The 20,439-nt window shown below is 42.4% G+C and overlaps 1 protein-coding gene and 2 pseudogenes across 1 annotated transcript; 2 read left to right on the top strand and 1 right to left on the bottom strand.

Moving 5' to 3' along the window:
* The first annotated feature begins 713 nt into the window (after positions 1-713).
* Positions 714-4,659, top strand: LOC136508752 (protein PARALOG OF AIPP2-like; annotated as a pseudogene).
* Positions 4,660-6,307: 1,648 nt separating this feature from the next.
* On the bottom strand, positions 6,308-7,874 carry LOC136507230 (uncharacterized; annotated as a pseudogene).
* Positions 7,875-8,723: 849 nt separating this feature from the next.
* LOC136507229 (uncharacterized) lies at positions 8,724-19,471 on the top strand. Its single transcript, XM_066502021.1, has 6 exons — positions 8,724-9,051; positions 16,016-16,123; positions 16,678-17,899; positions 17,986-18,198; positions 18,283-18,407; positions 18,729-19,471. The coding sequence occupies exons 1-6, from the start codon at positions 8,724-8,726 to the stop codon at positions 19,277-19,279; spliced, it is 2,547 nt and encodes an 848-aa protein (XP_066358118.1). The 3' UTR covers positions 19,280-19,471.
* Positions 19,472-20,439: the final 968 nt, after the last annotated feature.

Below are 20,439 nucleotides of genomic sequence, written 5' to 3'. Positions count from 1 at the left end.
ACAAAAGCCAAGAAACTAGAATATGGTTTAAATATTTAAGAGGTCATATATGGGATGTTGCAATAAATTTGTTGACCTATTCTCTCGTTTCCTTTTCTTAAAAATTTTGGCCAACCATTCTTGTGGCATTTGCTAGTGAGCCCCATTAGCAATGTTGCTTGTCTTCTTTCATCAAATATGGTTCCACCCATATGGATTATCGCTAACTTCGTATGATAAAGTCAAGGGTGGGCTTTGTCATAGTAAATTTGTTATTTGTGATCCATTGAAGTTGGTTTGCGTTCAATAATTTGGTTCTTTTCTCACTAGTGGCTAGAACTTGTGTAGAGAAAAAGTGAATGGGTTGGTGTGGTTAGGGATTGCAACGGGCCTATCCCTATCGAGTTTTGCCTTAACGTTCTCATCATCGACATAATTTGATGCCCTGCTCCCCGTCCTTGACTGCGCTTTTGGGGCAAGTTTTCCCCCATCTGCGTCCCCAAATGGGGATTACACACCCGATGGGGTCTCTGTCCCTGATAATTCCTCATAAAGCAACATCGAAAGAAGACCACAACATTTGTAAGCTGCAAAAATTAGCAGAATTCAATAGCAGCCAAAGAATTGGAAGTACATACAAACATATACCAAATGAGAACAAACATGACATAAACAACAATTCATCCATTCACCATTCATTCTTTTGCAAGTTCATTAGTCTCATAGATCCATAGAAAGACACTAAGACAGACTACATATTAAAGTTTCTCGAAGTGACCAACAACAAATTGACATCGGCATCAAGTTTATGGCGGCAAGACAAACAAGAGGATCCCATAGCTGCCATGGAAGCTCTGGCTTGGCTCCTTGGTGCTTGCTGCCTGCGGTGGGTACTAGCTAGTGGAGAGAGGGATGGTAAGAAAAGTTAGAAAGTGGCAGCGCGACGAGAGACGACTCGGGAGGCGGAACCGCGGCGGTGTGGTGTGGCACCAATGGAGAACGTGGCCGTGTGGGAGACCGCGAGCCTTGGACGTGTGTGGGCATGAGGTGTCTGGCTGATCAGGAACGAGAAAGAATAACTGAAGGGGTCGAGGGGCTAGGGTTTGGAGGAATTTATACGTCTTTAGTGGGGTTGGGCCAAATATAGGATGTTGGGCTTCTTTCAACATATATCATATGCATAGCACAGGCAGGAAAGGACATAACGTGGACCCCGACGGGATCGAGTTTGGGGACAAGGAGCATGTTTCCTTCAGCGCTTCCGTTGATGGGGGATGAAAACTAGCCATTAGTATCTCCATGGCGAGTAGAAACGTACCATCCCCGTTCCTTAATGGATGAAATCCCTTTCGAGGATCGGGTCCCTGTTGCCATCCCTAGGTGTGGACGAAGAAAGGTGGGGTGAAGTTGAAGTACATTAGAGTAACATGCTAACCTACTATATTAATTGAGTTCCATTTGATGATGTCTATTGAAAAGACAACCATTTTAACAATTTGATACCAACGATACACTTCGTGTGGTTGGAGTCAAGGTTGGGAATTGTGAATTGAATGTTTACTATTGGGTGTAACTTTGTGCGCGAGCAACAATCTAAGGACGCACAATGGATTCATTCTCCAAATTTTATTCTTGTAGGATTGCACTCATGTCAAGGGGGCCTAAAAGTAGGTTTGGATCCATGGCCGGGAAAAATTGAAAAGCAAATTAGAGTGGATGCAGCTAGGTTTTGTCCATATGTGAGCAGTAGAGGAGGCCATGGTGTTGCAAGTGGAGCTAATCATCGTGGTAAGCCCATCATGGATAGCAACATCGGACACAAGAGCAACATTTTGTCGAATGAAAAATTGGCTTTGTCGTCAATGAACGCAAGTAAAACTAACAAAAGAGATAATGCTGCAAATGATGCAAATCGGTGAGATAATGTTGCCTCGTTGTTAGTTGGACAAACCCCTTTAAAGGATAGTAACACTAGGCACATGAACTCTTCTAGAATGAATGTAAGTTTGGATCCTTTACTAAGGAATGCTCGCGAAAACAATAGAAGAGATGATGGTGTTTCATACCTTGCTTCAAAACTAGATAGACGAAATCCTTTGAAGGATAAGAACATCAAGCACAATAACTCCTCTACGGTGCATGTGTGTTTGGCACCATTGTCAAGGACTGACAACAAAAGGAGTGTTCCAGTTGAAGCAAATCGACAAGTCAGTCACGCCTTGCGACCAATCAAGCAAGATTCCCCATAACAACACCAAACGAGTAGAAGCCATCATGCCAAACGGAAATGTTACTAGAAGAGATGATTCCATTGTAGTATTGAGAAGCTTAGAGGACCATGACCCCTTGAAAGCGAAGACAACAATGAATAGATCAAAGCATATTAATAATTCTCAATCACCTCAATTTAAGGCAATGGCAGGACTGGTTCACAGACCAAAGAATTTTGATGGATTGGATGGATGCAATGATGCCTTACCTTCTGGGTTAAAGAGGCAAGTACGTCTTGATAATGGAGGAGGTTTTATCATCGATAACCATAGTGATAGGGAATTGACGATTAAAGCAACGGAGGAAGCATCTCCTAAGTGGATGAAGAAACAAAGAAACAAAGAAGCCAAAGGAGATGATACTAGTGGTAGAAATCCTATGGATGAAATCAATGGAGATGTTTATCCTTTTGGTGTTAAAGATTATAGTGAAAGGAATCTAACTTATGGTCCGATGAAGAGACAACGGGGCTACACGAAAACAAATGAAGATGAAGCCATTGATAACGGTGATATGGAACTCATGGAGGTTGAAGATGTGGAGGCCCATGATTGTAGACCGAAGAATAAGAAGAAAAGAGGCATAGAATCAAATGAAGTTGGTGATGGCAAAGCCGATGATAGCTTTGCTAAGAAAAAATTAGAATCATTGCCAAAAGATGATGTGTCAGTTGATTGTACCAATGAAGCTACACAGCCGGAGAAACTAACTCATAGAAAGTTGAAGAAATGGAGACAAGACATCATGAGAAATGAAGATGAAGAATTACATGTTGATGGTGGTGATCATAGTCCTTTGGATGCTGATGACGATAGTTTGAGATTGACATCACAAGCTCCTATTCCGATAGATTGTCTGGCCGAAGTGCCTGCACCATTTGTTTTGGAACATGTCAAGAAGCAATGCAACTATTGCTCAAAGCCTATTGATGAACCTATTTGGAGATATTTTTAGAAGATATGTTGTTGATTTTATAGTATTATTCAATTCTTCTTACTATGCTAACATTTTGTTGATTATTTCAACAGTGGAATCTTTAAGATAGACAGAGAGGAATACATATCGTTGGCTGGACATTTGTCAACCAAATCGTGTGACAAAGTATGGGAACTTTCAAGATCATTGATGCCGGTTGTTGAAGTGACAAAGCTTTCCAGGTCAAAGTTCAAAATATGGGAGACATCAAAACCCTCTTGTGACAGCATTGGCTTGTATTTCTTCCCTAATAAGTTGAGGTATCTTGCTTTATCCCTGCATTTCATTGCATTACTTATGCTATCGTTTTTACGTGAAATTTCTTAGTATTGTTTTTTTTTTGTGTGTCATAGGCATGATGAAGATCTGGTGAAGGAAGTCATAGAGGATGATCTGGTCCTGCAGACTGTTATTGGTGAAGCTGAGATGCTGATATTTCCTTCTACTCTACTGCCTGAAAGATACAAGAGTACGTGTAGTGCTTTTTCTTTCTTCAAATAGGATCTCTTTTAATGGACAAAATATGATTCTGCACCTGATTTGCTGTGCCAAATATCAAGTTTGAGAGTAGTCTCAATAAGTATTCATTAGACCTAGCTTTTTCCTTACATTTCTACTGTTCCGGGGTTTCGTCACATCATGTTAAATTTTGCAGCTTTTCAAAGGAAACACTACTTGTGGGGTGTATTCAGGCCAAGACAAGGTCAATGTGCTACAGTTGCAGAGCCAGTACATGATACAGTGTGTTGCGCACAGGAGAAAGAGGAGAACAGCATGCCTCAAACCAGCAAGATGAGGTGCAAGAAGTCCACTGGAAGTCGCCTGCTAAGAGCATGCAGCAAGCTGCAGCAGCTAGAGGTGTTCCAGGGTCCCCCGACATGGACTTTGGACCTGGAGCTCCTGAAGAAAGACAACTGGGAGATGCATTGCGTCACACTCTGCACCGTGCTGAAGCTACTGCAGTTGCTACCAGTCCTGCTGCCGTAACAACTGAAGCTGCTGCAGTTGCTACCGATCCTGCCGCCGTAACAACTGAAGCTGCCACCATACCTACTGAAGCTAATGAAAATGATACCAATGCTGCTACCATACCCGGAAATCATGGGCGGAGCGACTCAATTGTGGGGGTTCCCCCTGGCAAGTTTTTTGTTTCGTTGCTGGACAAACTCCAAAACTCGAGCAGCTCATTCAAGAGATGCAGCGTGAAGGTTCGTTGGTACTTGCTATCCGGGGGGAGCCGATTGGTGGTGGTCTATGGCCAGGAAACATCGCCTCCACTAATATAAGCAGGGCATGAGCTGCTCGCCGGAAAACAGCTGACCAACCAAAAGGTTTCATGTCAGCCTGAGCAGAGGGCTGCCTGGTTCAAGCTGTTTTCCGGTGAAGCACTAGCAGATGTGCTTGACTTTTGCTTTGGAGTTAGGGAAATTAGTGTACTTGCACTACCCCAGCCATTTTTTTCCGTGACGGCCATAACTGTCAGGGAAAACGGCGGAAACCGTCACGAAAGACTATCCGTGACGGTAACCGTCAGGGTTGAGCCGTCAGGGATAGATAGACAGGGAAAGTGGTCCTTCCCTGACGGAAAACCGTCAGTTACTATTTCTTGACGGCTGAAACCGTCAGGAAAGGCCTAGGCTGACGGTTGCTAGACACCCGTCAGAAAATATTTCCTGTCGGGTATGAAACCGTCAGGGATGCTTCAACCTTTCCGTGTCGGTTACGTTCCCGTCAGGATATATTCAAACTTTCCCTGCCGGAGAGTAACCCGTCAGGGAAAAAATTTATCTTCCCCATCAGTTACCTACCGTCATGGTATCTCTGACAGGAAATGATTTGGTTGCCAATTTGCACATTCAAAAATATAGCTTATTTGAGCCATTAAAATTACTGTTAACAGCAGCTGATTTTACCACTCAATGCAACAATATTATATAGCAAGTCATTCAACCATTCATCCATACTCAAGTAATATAAACATTACAGATGGTCTTAAAACATCATCCAAGTTGTTCATAACAAATACAATTCAATCCAAAGCTAAATTATAGTTACTGCTGGCTAGTTAGCCTTCTAGTTAGGTACCTATCTGCTAGCACAATTTGAAGTACGGTTCCTAGTTAGGTACCTAACAGCCACAGGTTCAAATGGCAGTTTCCTAACAGGCGCCTATGAAGACAATATCTAGCTCCCAACACAACTTGCTATTGCACAAACACACATGCCCTCAATACGCAATCTGGGACCCTTCAAGATGATATGCCTTGACCCTTTAGGAGGCCATCTGCTGGTAGCTAGCAATCTGCTGGTACCAGAATGCAGCTTTGATGGCAATATGTAGCTGTTTCTACGCAAGCATGCATGTGGTGCATAGACAATATGTAGCTACTACTTCACAACTAGTAGTCTAGCACACATGCCTTGAATAGCAGAATCCACATTTGTTGCATGACGACCAAAATACCTCTGTGCACATCACATGCCCTTCCAACTTGCTAGTTGTAGCCATAACTAGTCCAATGAAGAAAAGACTACAGCCTACAAAATATTTCCTGCCATCACACAAATCAGGCCATCCATGTTGTCCAGGATGGCTGAAGCATGAAAGGATCCATCTATAGCCCATCCCTGGTTGTTGCCATAACCTGTAGTCCGATGAGCAAAAGACTACAGCTCCACAAAATACTTCTTGCCATCACACAAATCAATGGCCATCACTGTTGTCCAGGTTGGCTGAAGCATGAGAGGATCCATCTATAGCTCCTCCCTACATCCAAAACAAAATAAATAGGACCATTCATGAGAATATGTAGACCATATAAATTCTAGAAATGATTAACTATGAAAGGAACATACAGATCACAAAAAACATATATTTAAAGTATGACAATGTGATAACTTAATATGGATCATGAATATCTATCTGTACTTTGTTAATAATGAGCTATATGTACTTTGTTAATAATGAGCTGCGAGTGAATAATGAGCTGTAAGTGAAGAATTACCATCTTTAGTCTTATCTGAAATATCAAAACATGTGTTCCAAATAGCTTCAGCCACATTTTTTCATTATGCATCACATCTATGTTGTGACGAAGCAGTAATTTAGTGAAGGAAGCTGCCAAAGGCCACTTATATATGTCCAGTTGTGTTCTTTGCCAAATTTGTCTCTGTCATCAACCAGTCTGTACAGCTGAGCCTTAACCTCCTCTCCAGTTAAGTACCTAGGGGGGCCTTCTTGCGCTACCTTGCCCTTGCGAAAGGCATTTTCTTGGATCCGAAAGGGATGGTCTACAGGAAGAAACCGCCTATGGCAGTCAAACCAGGTAGCCTTACAGCCTTTACGTAATCGATATGAATTAGAATCACACATGCATTGTGGACATGCAAATACCCCATGGGTGCTCCATCCAGCAAACATGCCATATGCAAGAAAATCATGTATAGACCATAAGTATGATGCTTTCATTTTAAACCCTCGCTTCACTGAAGCATCCCATGTCTGTACCCCATCCCATAGCTCTATCAATTCATCTACCAAAGGTTGGAGCAAGATACTTAGGTTTTTTCCAGGGTGTTCTGGTCCAGGGATGACCATAGCAAGGAATATATACTCAGGCTTCATATACAAACACCAGGTGGAAGATTATAGGGAACCCAAAATACTGGCCAACAAGAGTAAGAGGCTGCATTCAGTTTATATGGTGTGAACCCATCAGTTGCAATACCAAGTCTTACATTCCTAGCATCTTCTGCGAAGTCTGGGAAATCAGCATCAAATTGCTTCCATGCCTCTCCATGACATGGATGCAACATTTTAGTAGAGCTTGCTAGAGTTTCTTTGTGTGAACGCATGAGTTTTGCTGTGCCCTCATGTGCATATAATCTTTGTAACCTATCTGTAATAGGCAGGTAGCGCAACACTTTACGAGGAACCTTGTTTGATCCATCCTTATAGCGGGAGGTACCGCATATGTCACACTTATCCTTATCCTTGTTATCTTTGTAGTACAACATGCAGTTTTTATCACAGACATCAATTTTATGGTATGGCATACCAAGGCCCTCTAGCAGTTTTCTAGACCGGTAGAAGTTGTTAGGAATCCTAGAATTAGGAGGAAGGAGTTCATGCATGAGTTCCACAAAATCATCATAACATGCTACTGAAAGATTGTACTGTGATTTAATGGCCAATAGACGAGCAACAGCAGAGAGACTAGAATGCAAGGTTTGCTCATGTACTTGCTCATCTGCACTAACAACCATTCTATAGAAGGCTTTGGCAAAACCAGTTGGTGTTTCATCATCTAATGGTGGATGCTCACCAGCTAAGTCAACTAACATAGCATCCATTGATCTGTCTCACCAAATCCCTCATGTTCTACCTCAGAACCAATCTCAAGGTTCTGATTTCCCCGCCTCTCACCATGTGCTGTCGAAGTTTGGTAATTTTCCTTGAACCCATTGTGGCACAAATGTAACTCTATCCTAGGCCTTTTATGCCTGAAAATTTTTTGGCATATGGAACCAGGGCACCTAATTGTATCAGACTCAACTAATTCAGGGATTGAGAAGGCATGATCCAAAAACTCTTTTGTTTTGTCAACCCATTCATTTGATAGCCTACCACGCTTCCAACCACTATACATCCACCCACGATCTGTCATATCTTATCTGCCAACTTGAGTCAGAAGATAGGAGCTAACCAGCAGCTTGCAGAGTCACACTAGTCGTCCAAGACTTCGACCACAGACAGAACCAAGTAAAGCAGCAACAGGCAACCAGATCACAGTGAGGAACCTGTTACCAATTCAGACATAACACAAATTACTTTAGTCAAACAAAATAAAAATTCATATACAGCTAGTAATAGAACACTAAAAGACATAATAACAAATAAATTTCCTATACAGCTAGCACACCATAACCAGTGAATCACAATGCAAAATAGAGCAGCTATAGCAAAATAAGTCACTAGAAATTTGTGTTGTCTAAATTTGTGCCAAATAGAGGAGCAAAATTCATTGACAAAATTATATGACAAGTGAATTAATCTGTATATACATAGCAGCAAAAATAGTCACAGGAAATCAATCAAAAGCACATCTAAATGCAAGCTTTGAAAGGATTGGAAGCAAAATCCTCAGGTTACAACCAAGCTTCGATTGTGTAATATTGGTGCAGGGATTGCAACAGCTAGCAACCAGAGAGCAGTCAATTCACCACAGCAAATCTAGCACAGATCAAGAACATATATGCTACATGGTGGCCATGGTCTGACCTTGCTGTCCGTCAGTGAGCGCCCAATTGTTCTTCCAGACGGGTGGCAGAGTTGGTGGTCCAGAAGCTAGAGTTCCTCCGGCTCGTCCGGTGCTGCAACAACAAAGAAGCCCCACTGCACTTCAAATGCCACTGCGGGCAAAATCAAGTCAGATGCGCATCAATTAACAAGGGCAAAAAGAAAGATACAAGATGCAAAATTGATTGGGGATCTGAAGATGGGAAATAAATCAAGAAAAGACGAGCACGTACGACGGCGGAGGGGGCTGCTGCCCTTCAGGTCGGCGTGCAGCACCTCAGGGCTGAGGGTGGGGCTGCGGGTGGCTGGGTGCAGGCACCGCAGCCGGCGGCGCTCTAGTGGTCGGCGACGTCATGGCGGGCGGCGGCGGCAGCTGGCGGCGGCGTCGCAGCGGGAGGCTGTGGTGGCTGGCGGGGGGTCTTTGCGGCCAGCGGCACCCGTGGCTGGGGGCGGCGCCGCGGCGAGCCGCCGCTGGTGGATGCACGCGGCCACTACGCGCCTGGGCGACGACCGGAGCTGGAGGCGTGGTGTGTGGATGGATAGGGTCGAAACATTTTTCTTTAGATTAGAATGGGGCTGAGGCTGGTTGGAGGGATAGGGGTCACGGGCGCGCGGCGGCGAAATAATTGTGGTGGACTCCCGCGGGCACGTGTCTCTTTTGGGTGGGCCAGAGCACGCACGAGGCATGTTTCTGCGCGCCAAAAGCTCTGGAGGAGCGCGCGAGACCCTTGTTTCTGCGCGTGGAAGGCCCGAAAAAACTCTCCGTGACGGCAGGCACCGACGGGTGAGAACTCTCCGGACGGTCTAGCTGTAACGCAGGGGAAGTTTCTATGCTGCTGACGGAGGATGCGCAGCCGACGGGAGAGCTCTCAGCCGACGGGAGAAAAGTGATCTGGCGTGGTGTTGCCCTTTATCAGCTTTTGTATATATACTCTTGTGGATGCCTGCCCTTTATCAGCTTTTGTATGCTCCTGTGGATGCCTAAGGGACGCCTGTTTGTAGGGTTTCTGTGTCCCTGCTAGTAGCCTAGTTTAATGCATGTTTCGTCTTGTAAATATTTTCTACCCTAATTTAATGGATGTTTCATCATCCTCGTCCGTTATGTTGCACTAGACGCTAATGCAAATTAGATTTGTATAGTTCAGCTAGTTCGGCCCGTTGCTACCTGAATACTGTCATGTACATTGTGTTGACTTCAGACGTTTGCTATTTGCTTGAGGTCGAATGGAGTTTTCTTGTGTGGCAGTAAGGATGAAAATGGTCGAACTCGGTCGAAAAACTCATCAACCATTTTCTACTTTTACATTTGAAATACGAAAGCGAAAGCGGACAAGCCGGACACGAAAACAAACACGAACTTACGAAATATCTAGAATTTCGGAAACGAACCAATTCGAGCGGAATTATATCGAACACGGTCGGTATGCGAAAATTCAATACGAAATACCGACCCACAGTGCATAACATTAAACAAGTGCATGACCAAATACATAACAAGTTCACAACTAATAAGTGCATGATCTAGTTCAAGTGCATAGCATTAAACAAGTGCACGACTCGTTCGATTAAAGTTTAGCTGGATCCAAACACGACCTATATATGGCAGTTGGGCTGATTTTCCCCTGCCAACCGGCGCACTCGATTTTTGGGTCCAAGCACGAGCCCAGCAAAGAAGCCCAATAGGCAGGCCATCAGCGCACTCGTCCGATTCCAGCCGTCTGCTTCTGTTGCCTCAGTCCTCACGAGCGGAGCGGCAACCGGCAGGTGACTCTGCAGAACCCTTTTAGCCCCTCCAACTCTACAGAACCCTAGCCTGGCGGCCGCCATCTCCGTCGCTGCAGGCGCCCCGAGGTCAGTCAGACTCCTGCTGCTCCCAAACCTGGTCCGTGTGTTGGTGAGCACTCGGTGCCGGATCTTGTTCCAGGCAGGGTCGGTTCCTTCTCATGCGTTTCTCCTTGGATGGATTGCTCGCAAAAGATTTCTTCTTCTGCTTTGTTATTTCTTCCATTGCGCGACAGAGATTAGTTACGGATGCAGATTAGGCCCTACATTTTGGGATTTCAAGGTGCATTCGTTCGGAGGATGGAGAAGGGAGCAGCGGTTGAGCGAGCAGGGCCGCTGCAGCACTGCTCGGCTGAGCGGAGCAGAGAGGAAAAAGAGAGAGACGGCAGACTCGGCTGGACCAAATTCGGTTCCAACCAAATTTAGAATACGGAACACTCCGAATAAAATGTAGAAAAATAGAAATTGGTCGAACAAAGCGTAAACTGAATTCGATCCGATTTCGAATTTAGTATTCCGTATTTCGAATTCGAATTTAGTATTCCGTATTTTGTCCGAAAATATGAATTCGCTCGGGTCAAATGTAGAAAACAATGCGGTTCGGTTCGGGATATTTCCTTTCCGTTTTCATCCTTATGTGGCAGTGGCACATGGGGGAAATTATTTGTTTCAGATATCATAATTTGTCGTGTAGCATGTTGATAAACCTTCGTCGCAGAAGAAGTGAATAAAATGTAAATAACACTGAACGCAGGAGCTTTGATAGGTTTGTACCGGGTGCATTTTCAGTTAATACGCGCCTTGGCAGTATGATGTATGGGGTGATTTCGCCAATTTTTGCATGTGATACATCATGTATTCAAAGCAAGTATTTTGTGACTATAATAAAAATCATTAAGCTATTTAAAAAGGAAGAATAGTGAGCAAGATTCTCAAAAAAATTCAGTCAGATCCTAAGATATATCAAAATTCATCTCGTACCAGGGCCCATTTGGTAGAGCTAGCCACAAGAAATCCACAAAATTTTAGAGCTACCTGTTTAACTAGCAAATGCACACGTGTGTTGCAACAGAACGTGTATATCTTGTTGTGGGGTCATCTGAATGACTTGTGGCCTAAAGATTTATGTAACAACCGTGTTTGTTTGCCTTCCCAGCCAGGCCTGGCTCGCTCTGGGCATCCAGGCCCATGGCAGACAGGTTGAAGACGTGCAACGGGTCCTAGCAGTAGCGCTGGTGTTTGGTTCCTGATCCAGTAGCAGCCACGATGATTTTTAGCTTTCACCCGCACGCCCGCGTACGCGCTCTCGCATCGCCTTAGCCAGGCTCTGAAGGAACGACTAAAAATTGCGCATGGGGTGAGCCAGGCCTGGCGGCAGCTTTTGCACGGCTTCAGCCTGGCCGGCGCTTTCGCTCAGCAAACCAATCATGGGAATGTTGCATCTGTGGAGCTTGGATCGACACGATGCGGGCAAAACCAAACGCCCCCTGTAATGTTACTGGACGTACATGCGTTTCTAATAACTCGTGTGAGTATAAGTCATGAGTCCCTATTTGTTAAATAGAGGTCAGGAGAGTCGAGAGGACATGCACTTTATTAAATATTAAAAAGAAATACAACTTTATTAGAGATTAAAAAGAAAGGAAGACGGAAGAATCAATTCGTTCTTTATTTATACTGGCAAATATGTCCGTGCGTTGCAACGGGAGAAAAAAAATCAAATATAACTCCTTACCAAGATTTTTTTTGCTCTTTAATATTTAATAATTAGTTATAGTTTTGGGATTAATCTAGATTTTCCGTGTGATCATAAAAATGTAGAATGTATGTACATCTCTCTATTAGTTATATGATTTTTATGGAATCCTGAAACGTGTTATGGCAGCTTGTATTTGTATTCAGGTTACTCAGAATCGGATAGAGCTATTTCGATTAGGATTCCTATAAATATCTAGGTTACTTTAATAACTCTGTCCAATATGTGTCATATAAAACATGGGAGTTGCAGAGATTTGAATATGTGGCAGAATCGCCCAAAATAACACGCTTTCGGAGGCGCTCGTCTTCCACTAGACACTAAGCACACTGAAAGTTAGCTATATCGGATAGTTCCGTCGAGCACACCCCACGGAGAACTCGAATCAATCCACGTTTTACCTCCAGAATCCAATAATAAGTACGAGCTTACGATACTTAGTCTATTTCATACAACAAGAGTTCATAGAAATTATTTATTACAATACCAGGGTTCAGAGTGCGATAATTAAACAGCAGAATGAAAATAAACATCTAGTGAAAACGATACAAGGATCCGTCTGTGCCTACCAGAAGAATCCTCCACACAAGAGCAACTCCTCAAGCTGCACCTGCAACAGGGTAAAATAAACCATGAGTACACAATATACTCACAATATACTAGTGAGAATAATTTCTTGACTCCAAGAGGGTAAGATAGGCAATATGGGTTTGTTGTTTTCTTTTTGTTTGCGAAAAGCATTACTATAAGTATGTCCTTAAGATCAAAGTTTAATTAGCAGTCATGATTACTTCATTAGCTAACCATTCTAGGTAAGCACATGTTCTACTTTTCATAAACGGTTGAGCAATCAGAACCATTTTACCATCTTACATATTCCAGTTCTTACTACAGTGCTGGATCATACCATGTGCGCACGCGGGGAGGCAAGTGTGGGCGCGGCCTACGCGGTCGCAGCGCCATTAAGGGCAGAGCGAGCGGCAGCAGCGTAGCCCGGCGTTGCGGTGGCGTCGGTAGCAGCAACGCGAGGCAGGGCAGCAGTGCGCGGACGCGACGATGAAGTGATGGCACCGGTAGTGGCTTCATCGCGGCGTGGGGCGGCGCAAGCGGCAACAGCAGTGGATCGCGCGCGGTGGGGCCAATGGCGGCCGGGCCACAGCCAGGCCTGAGGCAGCCACAGTCGGCCACGCGTGGCAGCGCGCGCACGCGCGATCAACGCGGTGACGCCGGGCTTCTGAGCTTGGTGACCACGTCCACCCGGCGAGCCAGCCCGAGAATGTATCGTGCACGTATTTTAAAGCGCACATAACAACTAAACGGTTGCTTTAGGAACCAAACCACCTTCACCATGCTCAAGAGGGCTCATCAGGCTACCAACTCGAGCTAAAACACAACACCACTTCTTAACTCGATTTCACAAAATAAATTCCCAAACATAGCATTGTCTTGCTGTCTATAAACTTAAAAATACTCTTTGAGTTGAACTTTGATTAGTTGCATTTCTAGGCTATTAGAAATGTTGGTTAGCAATGTTATTTTTCCACAGCAAGTATTTTATTGTCATCTACAAAGTTTATTTTCTAAACTTTATTTAAGCGCCATATATATGTTCTATAATATTTTTGTTCAATAAAAATTAGTTTTAAACCCTTGATATACATGAGTTATGGAATAACTTTTCATTTAACATTTTTATTGATCATCTTAAGTTACAAAAATCTTGTCCACACATTCCACCTCATGTATTATCACATGAACATGATACTTATGACATGGTTTAGTAATTTGTTTATGGCGTAACACTGAGGGTGTTACAGAATAGTTTCCATATTCACAAAGTTAGGGAAAGACTTACAGAAAAAATAGACGAAAAAATGGTCTGAAATTATTTTAATACTTTAATTTTTTTCTAATGTAAATTATTTTTCACAATTTACAATTTCATGATAACTATTTATCTAAATAATGATTGATTATTTGTTATATTGATTTATATATTTGTTGAATTGAGTAAATATCCGAATAGAAATCCGAATCCGTGACATTCGTTTTATGTTCGTATTCGACAAGATCCGTATCCGTATTCGAATCATTGGAACTTGGCTATGAACGTGAGCATGGAGATCGGAGTTTGGCACGTACATGTACTCCTCACGTACATGTATATGCAAGCAAGGTTTTTTTTATCGGCCGAAATTCACGGAAATTTCTAAAATTTCTGTTCTATCCACAGGGTCCGATAAAATTTGATATCGGTCAAATTTTTCCCTTCTTTTCTGCTCCCACACAGACAACCTAAATTCTGTCGCGCAACGGTCCCACACTTATAATATTTTATTCTAGTTTTTATCTATGAACAAGTTATGTTTAATAGCTTAGGAATAGTTTTAAGTTAAATTCTACGATTTTTTTTCAAAACAAATTGATTTTTTTTGAATTTGTTCTGATATTTCCGATATATCCTGCTTATCCTATTTATCCATGACATCCGCTAAATTTTTATTTCCGATAACGAAAACCTTGCATGCAAGAGTCCATGTTCAAAACGATGCTTCCAATATGGAGGTGAGTTCCGCGTATGTGAACTCCTTATGTACATGTACATGCAAGAGTCCATGTTCCAAAATATGGAGGAAGAAAAAAGTACTATATTTATACATGATGTAAGATCTCGGACGACAGAAGGCTTATATGACACAGCGTCTGGATCTAACGGTTATTTATGAAGGAGAGTAAGATCTTAAACGATGAAAGATTCATATGACACGGCGTAAAGATTGAAGGGTTATGAAAGAGGGATAGCCCCCACAAAAAAAAAACTTTCTCTTTTCTAGTGTGATGACGATGATAATAGAGCACAGATATAATTTAATCTATAAATCTATATAAATAAAGTACTCCTTCCGGTTTAAGATTAAAACACACTTCTGGTTACGTTCCTAAAACTTGATTTATTTTAGAAGGAAAGAAGGAAGTATAAATCGAACCTGGATCATGGAGCTCAGACTATTCCAAACGGGCCCCAGCCCCAGGCATAACACTGGATAGAGCAGAACAGCGTGCATGTCCAAATTCCACAGAGCGAGTCGCACAGAAGATGTCCCACACGTGCTAATCGTGATCCCGCACGTCAACATGCACCCGTGATTGTCCGTCCGACGATATAGGTTTAATCCGGATAACTAAAATAGATAACGGATGCAGATAAAATACGCTCAATATCCTTGGGATATTGGATATCTACGAGTCGTTTTTTTGGTTTATTAAAAGAGTTTTACCTCTACTTTTAAGAATTAAGAAAACAACATAACCAATCATTATCGAATTATACTGCCGGATCTGAGTTGTATATAGGAGATGATGCTTTGTAGAATTGTAGTCCTACTATTTCGTATATAGTTTGGTCCACTAGACGTAGAGGAGAAGAAGATCCTGACCTCAGATGAAAGGAAATGATATATGGGCTGAATCGAAGAAGTATGTATGTAACGAGGAAATGGCGAGTATTTGGGCTGGGCTGGATGGGTAATGGGGAATTTGGTGGCCCAAGAGGAGATGGATACTACATCAGTTGACGGGGCCGGCGGTGCTGATCATGACTCTCCTCGGCTTTGGGCCCAGCATGGCAATCAGTGCGTGAGCGTCACGTAAGAGAGAAAAAAAAAGGAAAGGGGTGAAAGAAAAAAAGAAAGGAATATACAGCGTCGGCGGATGGAATCCCGCACCGAATCGGCTCAGAATCCACACAGCGCAAAATCCTCGATCGTCGAAGGTCGGTTTCCGTAATGTCCGCGCTCCGTTTCCAAATTCCAATGCCGCCTCGACTCTCCGTATGCCGCACGAATCGGCGGTTCCTGGTACCCAAACCGCCTCCAGGCGCCTATATAATGAAGTCCAGGGCCCGGCCGGACGGCTGCCCTTTTGTTCTGCTCTTTCCACGCCTTGTGATTCAGCTTTGTTGAGAGGAGAGTCGGCGGCCGGGAGTATTCGGTTTCAGGCGTTCGGGCATCGATCTTACGCCATCAGGAGACCGCAGGGCTTTGAGGTATGCGTGCACACCCGTTAGTCTACTGCTAATTTCCGTTCATTGTTTTGAGTTGATGTAATTTATTTATTTCTCACAAACATGATGTGAGTAAGTTGTATACTTAGGTATTTGGAGCACTCAAAAGGATTCATGTTTGAATCCATATTTACGTTGGCTGTAGATCTATATAATAGATGGGCTCAGTGTTAGAAACTTGTCAAACGAGTGGGATAGATTGTTTTTACACAGTATTATCTTTAATTTCGTGAGACGTGCAGAAAAAACAGTGCTTAATTTTGTGAGCCAAAAAGGAGCGGAGTGAAGCACATATATATATATATATATATATATATATATATATATATATATATATATATATATATATATATATATATACCAATGGTAGTGTTCTAGGCTTACCCTTCTTACTAGATTACTAGAAAGATTTACCAATGTTTTTCATGAGTTTGCTTGGTTCTTAGTGCTAAGTCGTCAAACAATAAATGTTAAATTGGTCAGCATTGCAATTTTGTTATATAAATGAACATAGCACTATAGTCATAGCTTTGTTTTCTATGTTGGTAACAGGGATGCCAAGCCATACAAAATCTTTCAGCCCAAATAGACGGGCGGCAACTGGATCAATGAAGAAGTCTCCAATTCTGAACAAGTCTTGGAGGGAGTTTCAGAAAACTCGAGCGAATATGCGTCATGTTGCAAATAAAGCCAATCATAAAGTGAATGTTGGTTCACAACCGGGCAAACAACTTCCTTCGAAGAATATCAACATTGGTCAGCCAAGTGCAAAAATAGTGAACAATTCATCAGTGGCAAAGGGTGCTAGCAAGTCAAATCATGTTTCTACATCAAAGGGTATGAAGCAGCCTACTGCCTCAAGCTTGGAAAAACGTTCGATTTCGGTAGAGAAACCAATGGCTCTCTCGAGGTCAACGGTCGATGGAAAAGCCAGATTGAACGAAACACATGCCTTAAAAAGGAAACGAGAGGCGAATGATACTTCACAACCAACTCACTTGAAGGCTATGCCAGGGTTGGTTTCAAAGACAACCGATAGATTCGGTCATTATAGTGACTCGTCGTCTCACTTAAACAAGCGAGAAAGTTCTGATAAAGACATCACTAGTGCAAAATATAGCACTACAAAATTGGAGTTCCCAAAGGTTATACATGTGGTTTCTAAGGACAGCTGCACGATTGAAGGTAACGACAAACAAGATGAAATTGTCATTGACAATGACAAAGAAAATGTGAAATTTGGTGAATATCATAAGGAGGGAGACGCTACGAAGGCAAAACATACTCTGGATTCTACATTGTCAGACATCCATTCCAATTCAGGGAGCATCCCTTCATATCCATTTGGTAGCGACCTTCTAGAATTTCAAAGGGACAACCATTCTATGAACTTGACTTTTGAAAATGTTGAGAAAAGAGGGCTTATAGAAAGAAACATGGGCCAATTTGCTAATTGCTTTGGAAAAAACAGTAATTCCATGTCCAAGAAGAGGAAGGAACCATTATCTGCAGAAAATCCTGAGGCACTCGATGATGATAGTAATGTTGGAGTACAAGTGGATAATATGAGTTGTAAGCAGATGAAGAAACTCAAACAATCCAGAGTAACTTGGAAAGATGAAGCAGAGGATGGCGGTGGTGATCTTAATCATGTGGGTGTGGAGGATGACACCGCTAGTATTTTTAAGAATGGTCACGCTAAAGTCTCAGTGTCATCATGTGTTGAACAACAATGCTATAGTTGTTCGAAGCCCATTGACAAACCTACTTGGAGGTATAATAGATGTTGTATTTTGAAATCTTTAAAGTATTCTTGTATTGTGCTTTATGTTCTAATGTCTTCATTATTTATGTCAACAGTGGCATCTTTAAGACAGACGATAAGGAATATGTATCATTGGATGGACATTTGTCGACCAAATCATGTGAGAAAGCATGGAGTTTGTCCAAACAATTGCTTAAAGTGGTTGAAGTGCAAAAGCTTTCGAGGTTGGAGGTGTGGCCTAAGGCATGGGAGGTATCAAAACCGATTGCCAACGACATTGGCATCTATTTATTTCCTCATGAAATGAGGTGTGTTTCTTAACCTTTTCGTAACTTTTCACCACTATCATCCAGGAGAATTAAAATGCCTAATTCCCTCTTTTGCATCCCTAGGCAAGACAAAGTCTTGGACCAACTAGATAGAGAAGTCATGCAAAATGATTTAGCTTTGCGGGCTATTATTGGTGAAGCCGAGATGTTGATATTCCCTTCTATTCTACTGTCCAATCATCACCAGAGTATGTAATCTTTTTTAATGTTTTCTTCCCTTACTGATTGCTTTTATGGTCAGTCGAAGTTAAGCCCATAGTCACAAAAATCCTAGGTCGATAAGGTTGAGGAACATGATATGCGTGCTTGAGAGGGGTTTTTTACAAGGCATAGTCCAAAATGACCCCGCGTACTCACGTCGAGGATGATGTTCCTAGGTAGAGGGTCATTGCCTTTGACCCTGTTTTATGTGATGTGACTATGGGCAAGCCTAGTTATATTAGTGGTTATGCATGACACCTTGTTCCATTCTTTGGTTCATTGACACACCGGTCTCTCTTATTTTGCAGCATTTCAGAGAAAACACTATCTATGGGGAGTATTCAAGCGTAGGGAAGACAAAGGTGTTGTGGTTGAAGAACCACTTAGTGTTGTGGGGTGTTGTGAGATGGAAAAGGAGCAAAATGTTGTCTTAGACCAGCCTAATCATATGCTACCAGGTGAAGAACCAAATGAAGAAATGATTCGGATGGCGAGCGCCATACCTTTGGAAAGACATATGTTGCCTCCTAATAAAAGTACTCAAGAAGTTGAAGCTAGCCGTCTCAAAGGGCCAACCAACAAGGGCTTTGATCCTAAAGCTCCTAGTGAAGAAGGGGGACAGGCAGAAGCTACTCCTGTTGCTACTGATGCCGCTGCATTTCCAGCAAGCCAAGGACAAATTAACCCTAGTATGGGACATACCCCAGGCAGGCTGATGGGTTTTGTTGTCCGAAAAACTCCAAAACTTGATCAAATTATCCGAGAGATAGAACGGGAAGGTGCATTGGTATTTGCTATGCAAGGGGAGATGGTTGGTGCTGGATGGGCAGGCAGCAAGGCTACTGTCCCTCAAAAGTAGATACCAAGGCATGAGGTGCTCTATGGAAACATCTAGGTAGCGAACGTTCCTAGTCAGCATCAACAGAAAGCATACCGGATGTGGGCTATTCACTGGTGGGTCAAGCTTTTGCACGCTTTGTACTGCTGCATATGTATCTTCAAATGAAACTTGCTGTTGGTTCAGATTCCCTACTAGTAATACATCTTACTGTACTGTAGTTTTGGTTTGGTTTCGACCAAGACATCAGTTGTGTGTGTGCACGGATGCCCATTCACCGGTTTATATATCTTTTCGCCTCTTTAATCTTTATATATATATATATATATATATATATATATATATATATATATATATATATATATATATATATATATATATATATATATATACTCTTCTGCGTTATTCCCTACTAGTATAGATGAACGCTAATCATTGGGTTCCATGTTTATGAGTTGGCTAATCAAGCAACGTAAACCTCTATATAAATAGAGATGTGTATCGATCTTTATTTATACACACAGAAGAACCGAGGCCAAATAAGTCAATGTATCTAGATGCAATCGATATAGAACTGTTCCTGAAAAATATATATGGGTCACGTTCTCAACCTTACATCTTCCCTTATCTCTTCCTCTCTTATATTTCACGCGCCCACTGCAGGTCTGCATGTCGGCGTTTGATTTCCATCTCTCCTGCCCACTTGCATCCCTCTCTCATGTAGTCCAGTACTAACGATCTACCCATATAGGAATATCTTTTTGATGACAAATATGGATTTGGATAGTTTTTTTTTGCGAAACAGATTTGGATAGTTTTTTATATCGTATACGAATATAAAGATACTATTAGGCCTTGTTTGGATGTTCATCTATCCACCTTAATCCATGTGTGTTGAAGTGGTTTGATGTGAAATCTCTACACGTAAAAAGACTCTAAAGTTATCATCTACCTAGTGATACCAAATCTTGATACCTACTCACGCGTCTACGTCAGATACGAATATACTCCACTCACTACCAAAATGGTGGAATTCTCCTAGTGTTTTTAAATGGTAATAATACTCTATCACTAGTCATAGCACATGAGAATCTCACTAGGAGACAATTAGTAGAAAAAATTTATACTAAATTTTGAATACCAAAACACTAGGAGAACTCCACCTCACTAGGAGAACTTTA

This window comes from Miscanthus floridulus, chromosome 15 (genome assembly GCF_019320115.1).
Source record: "Miscanthus floridulus cultivar M001 chromosome 15, ASM1932011v1, whole genome shotgun sequence".
Taxonomy (NCBI): domain Eukaryota; kingdom Viridiplantae; phylum Streptophyta; class Magnoliopsida; order Poales; family Poaceae; genus Miscanthus; species Miscanthus floridulus.
The sequence above is the reverse complement of the archived record's forward strand: the minus strand, read 5'-3'. Positions and strand labels throughout refer to the sequence as shown.

What these genes read in the sequence shown, in the direction of transcription:
- LOC136507229 (XM_066502021.1), top strand. Translation starts at nt 8,724, where the DNA reads ATGGGAAATAAATCAAGAAAAGACGAGCACGTACGACGGCGGAGGGGG. An exon ending in TTATTTCCTCATGAAATGAG is followed by an intron (nt 18,199 to 18,282) that starts GTGTGTTTCTTA and finishes TTGCATCCCTAG; the next exon opens with GCAAGACAAAGTCTTGGACC. An exon ending in ACTGTCCAATCATCACCAGA is followed by an intron (nt 18,408 to 18,728) that starts GTATGTAATCTT and finishes CTTATTTTGCAG; the next exon opens with CATTTCAGAGAAAACACTAT.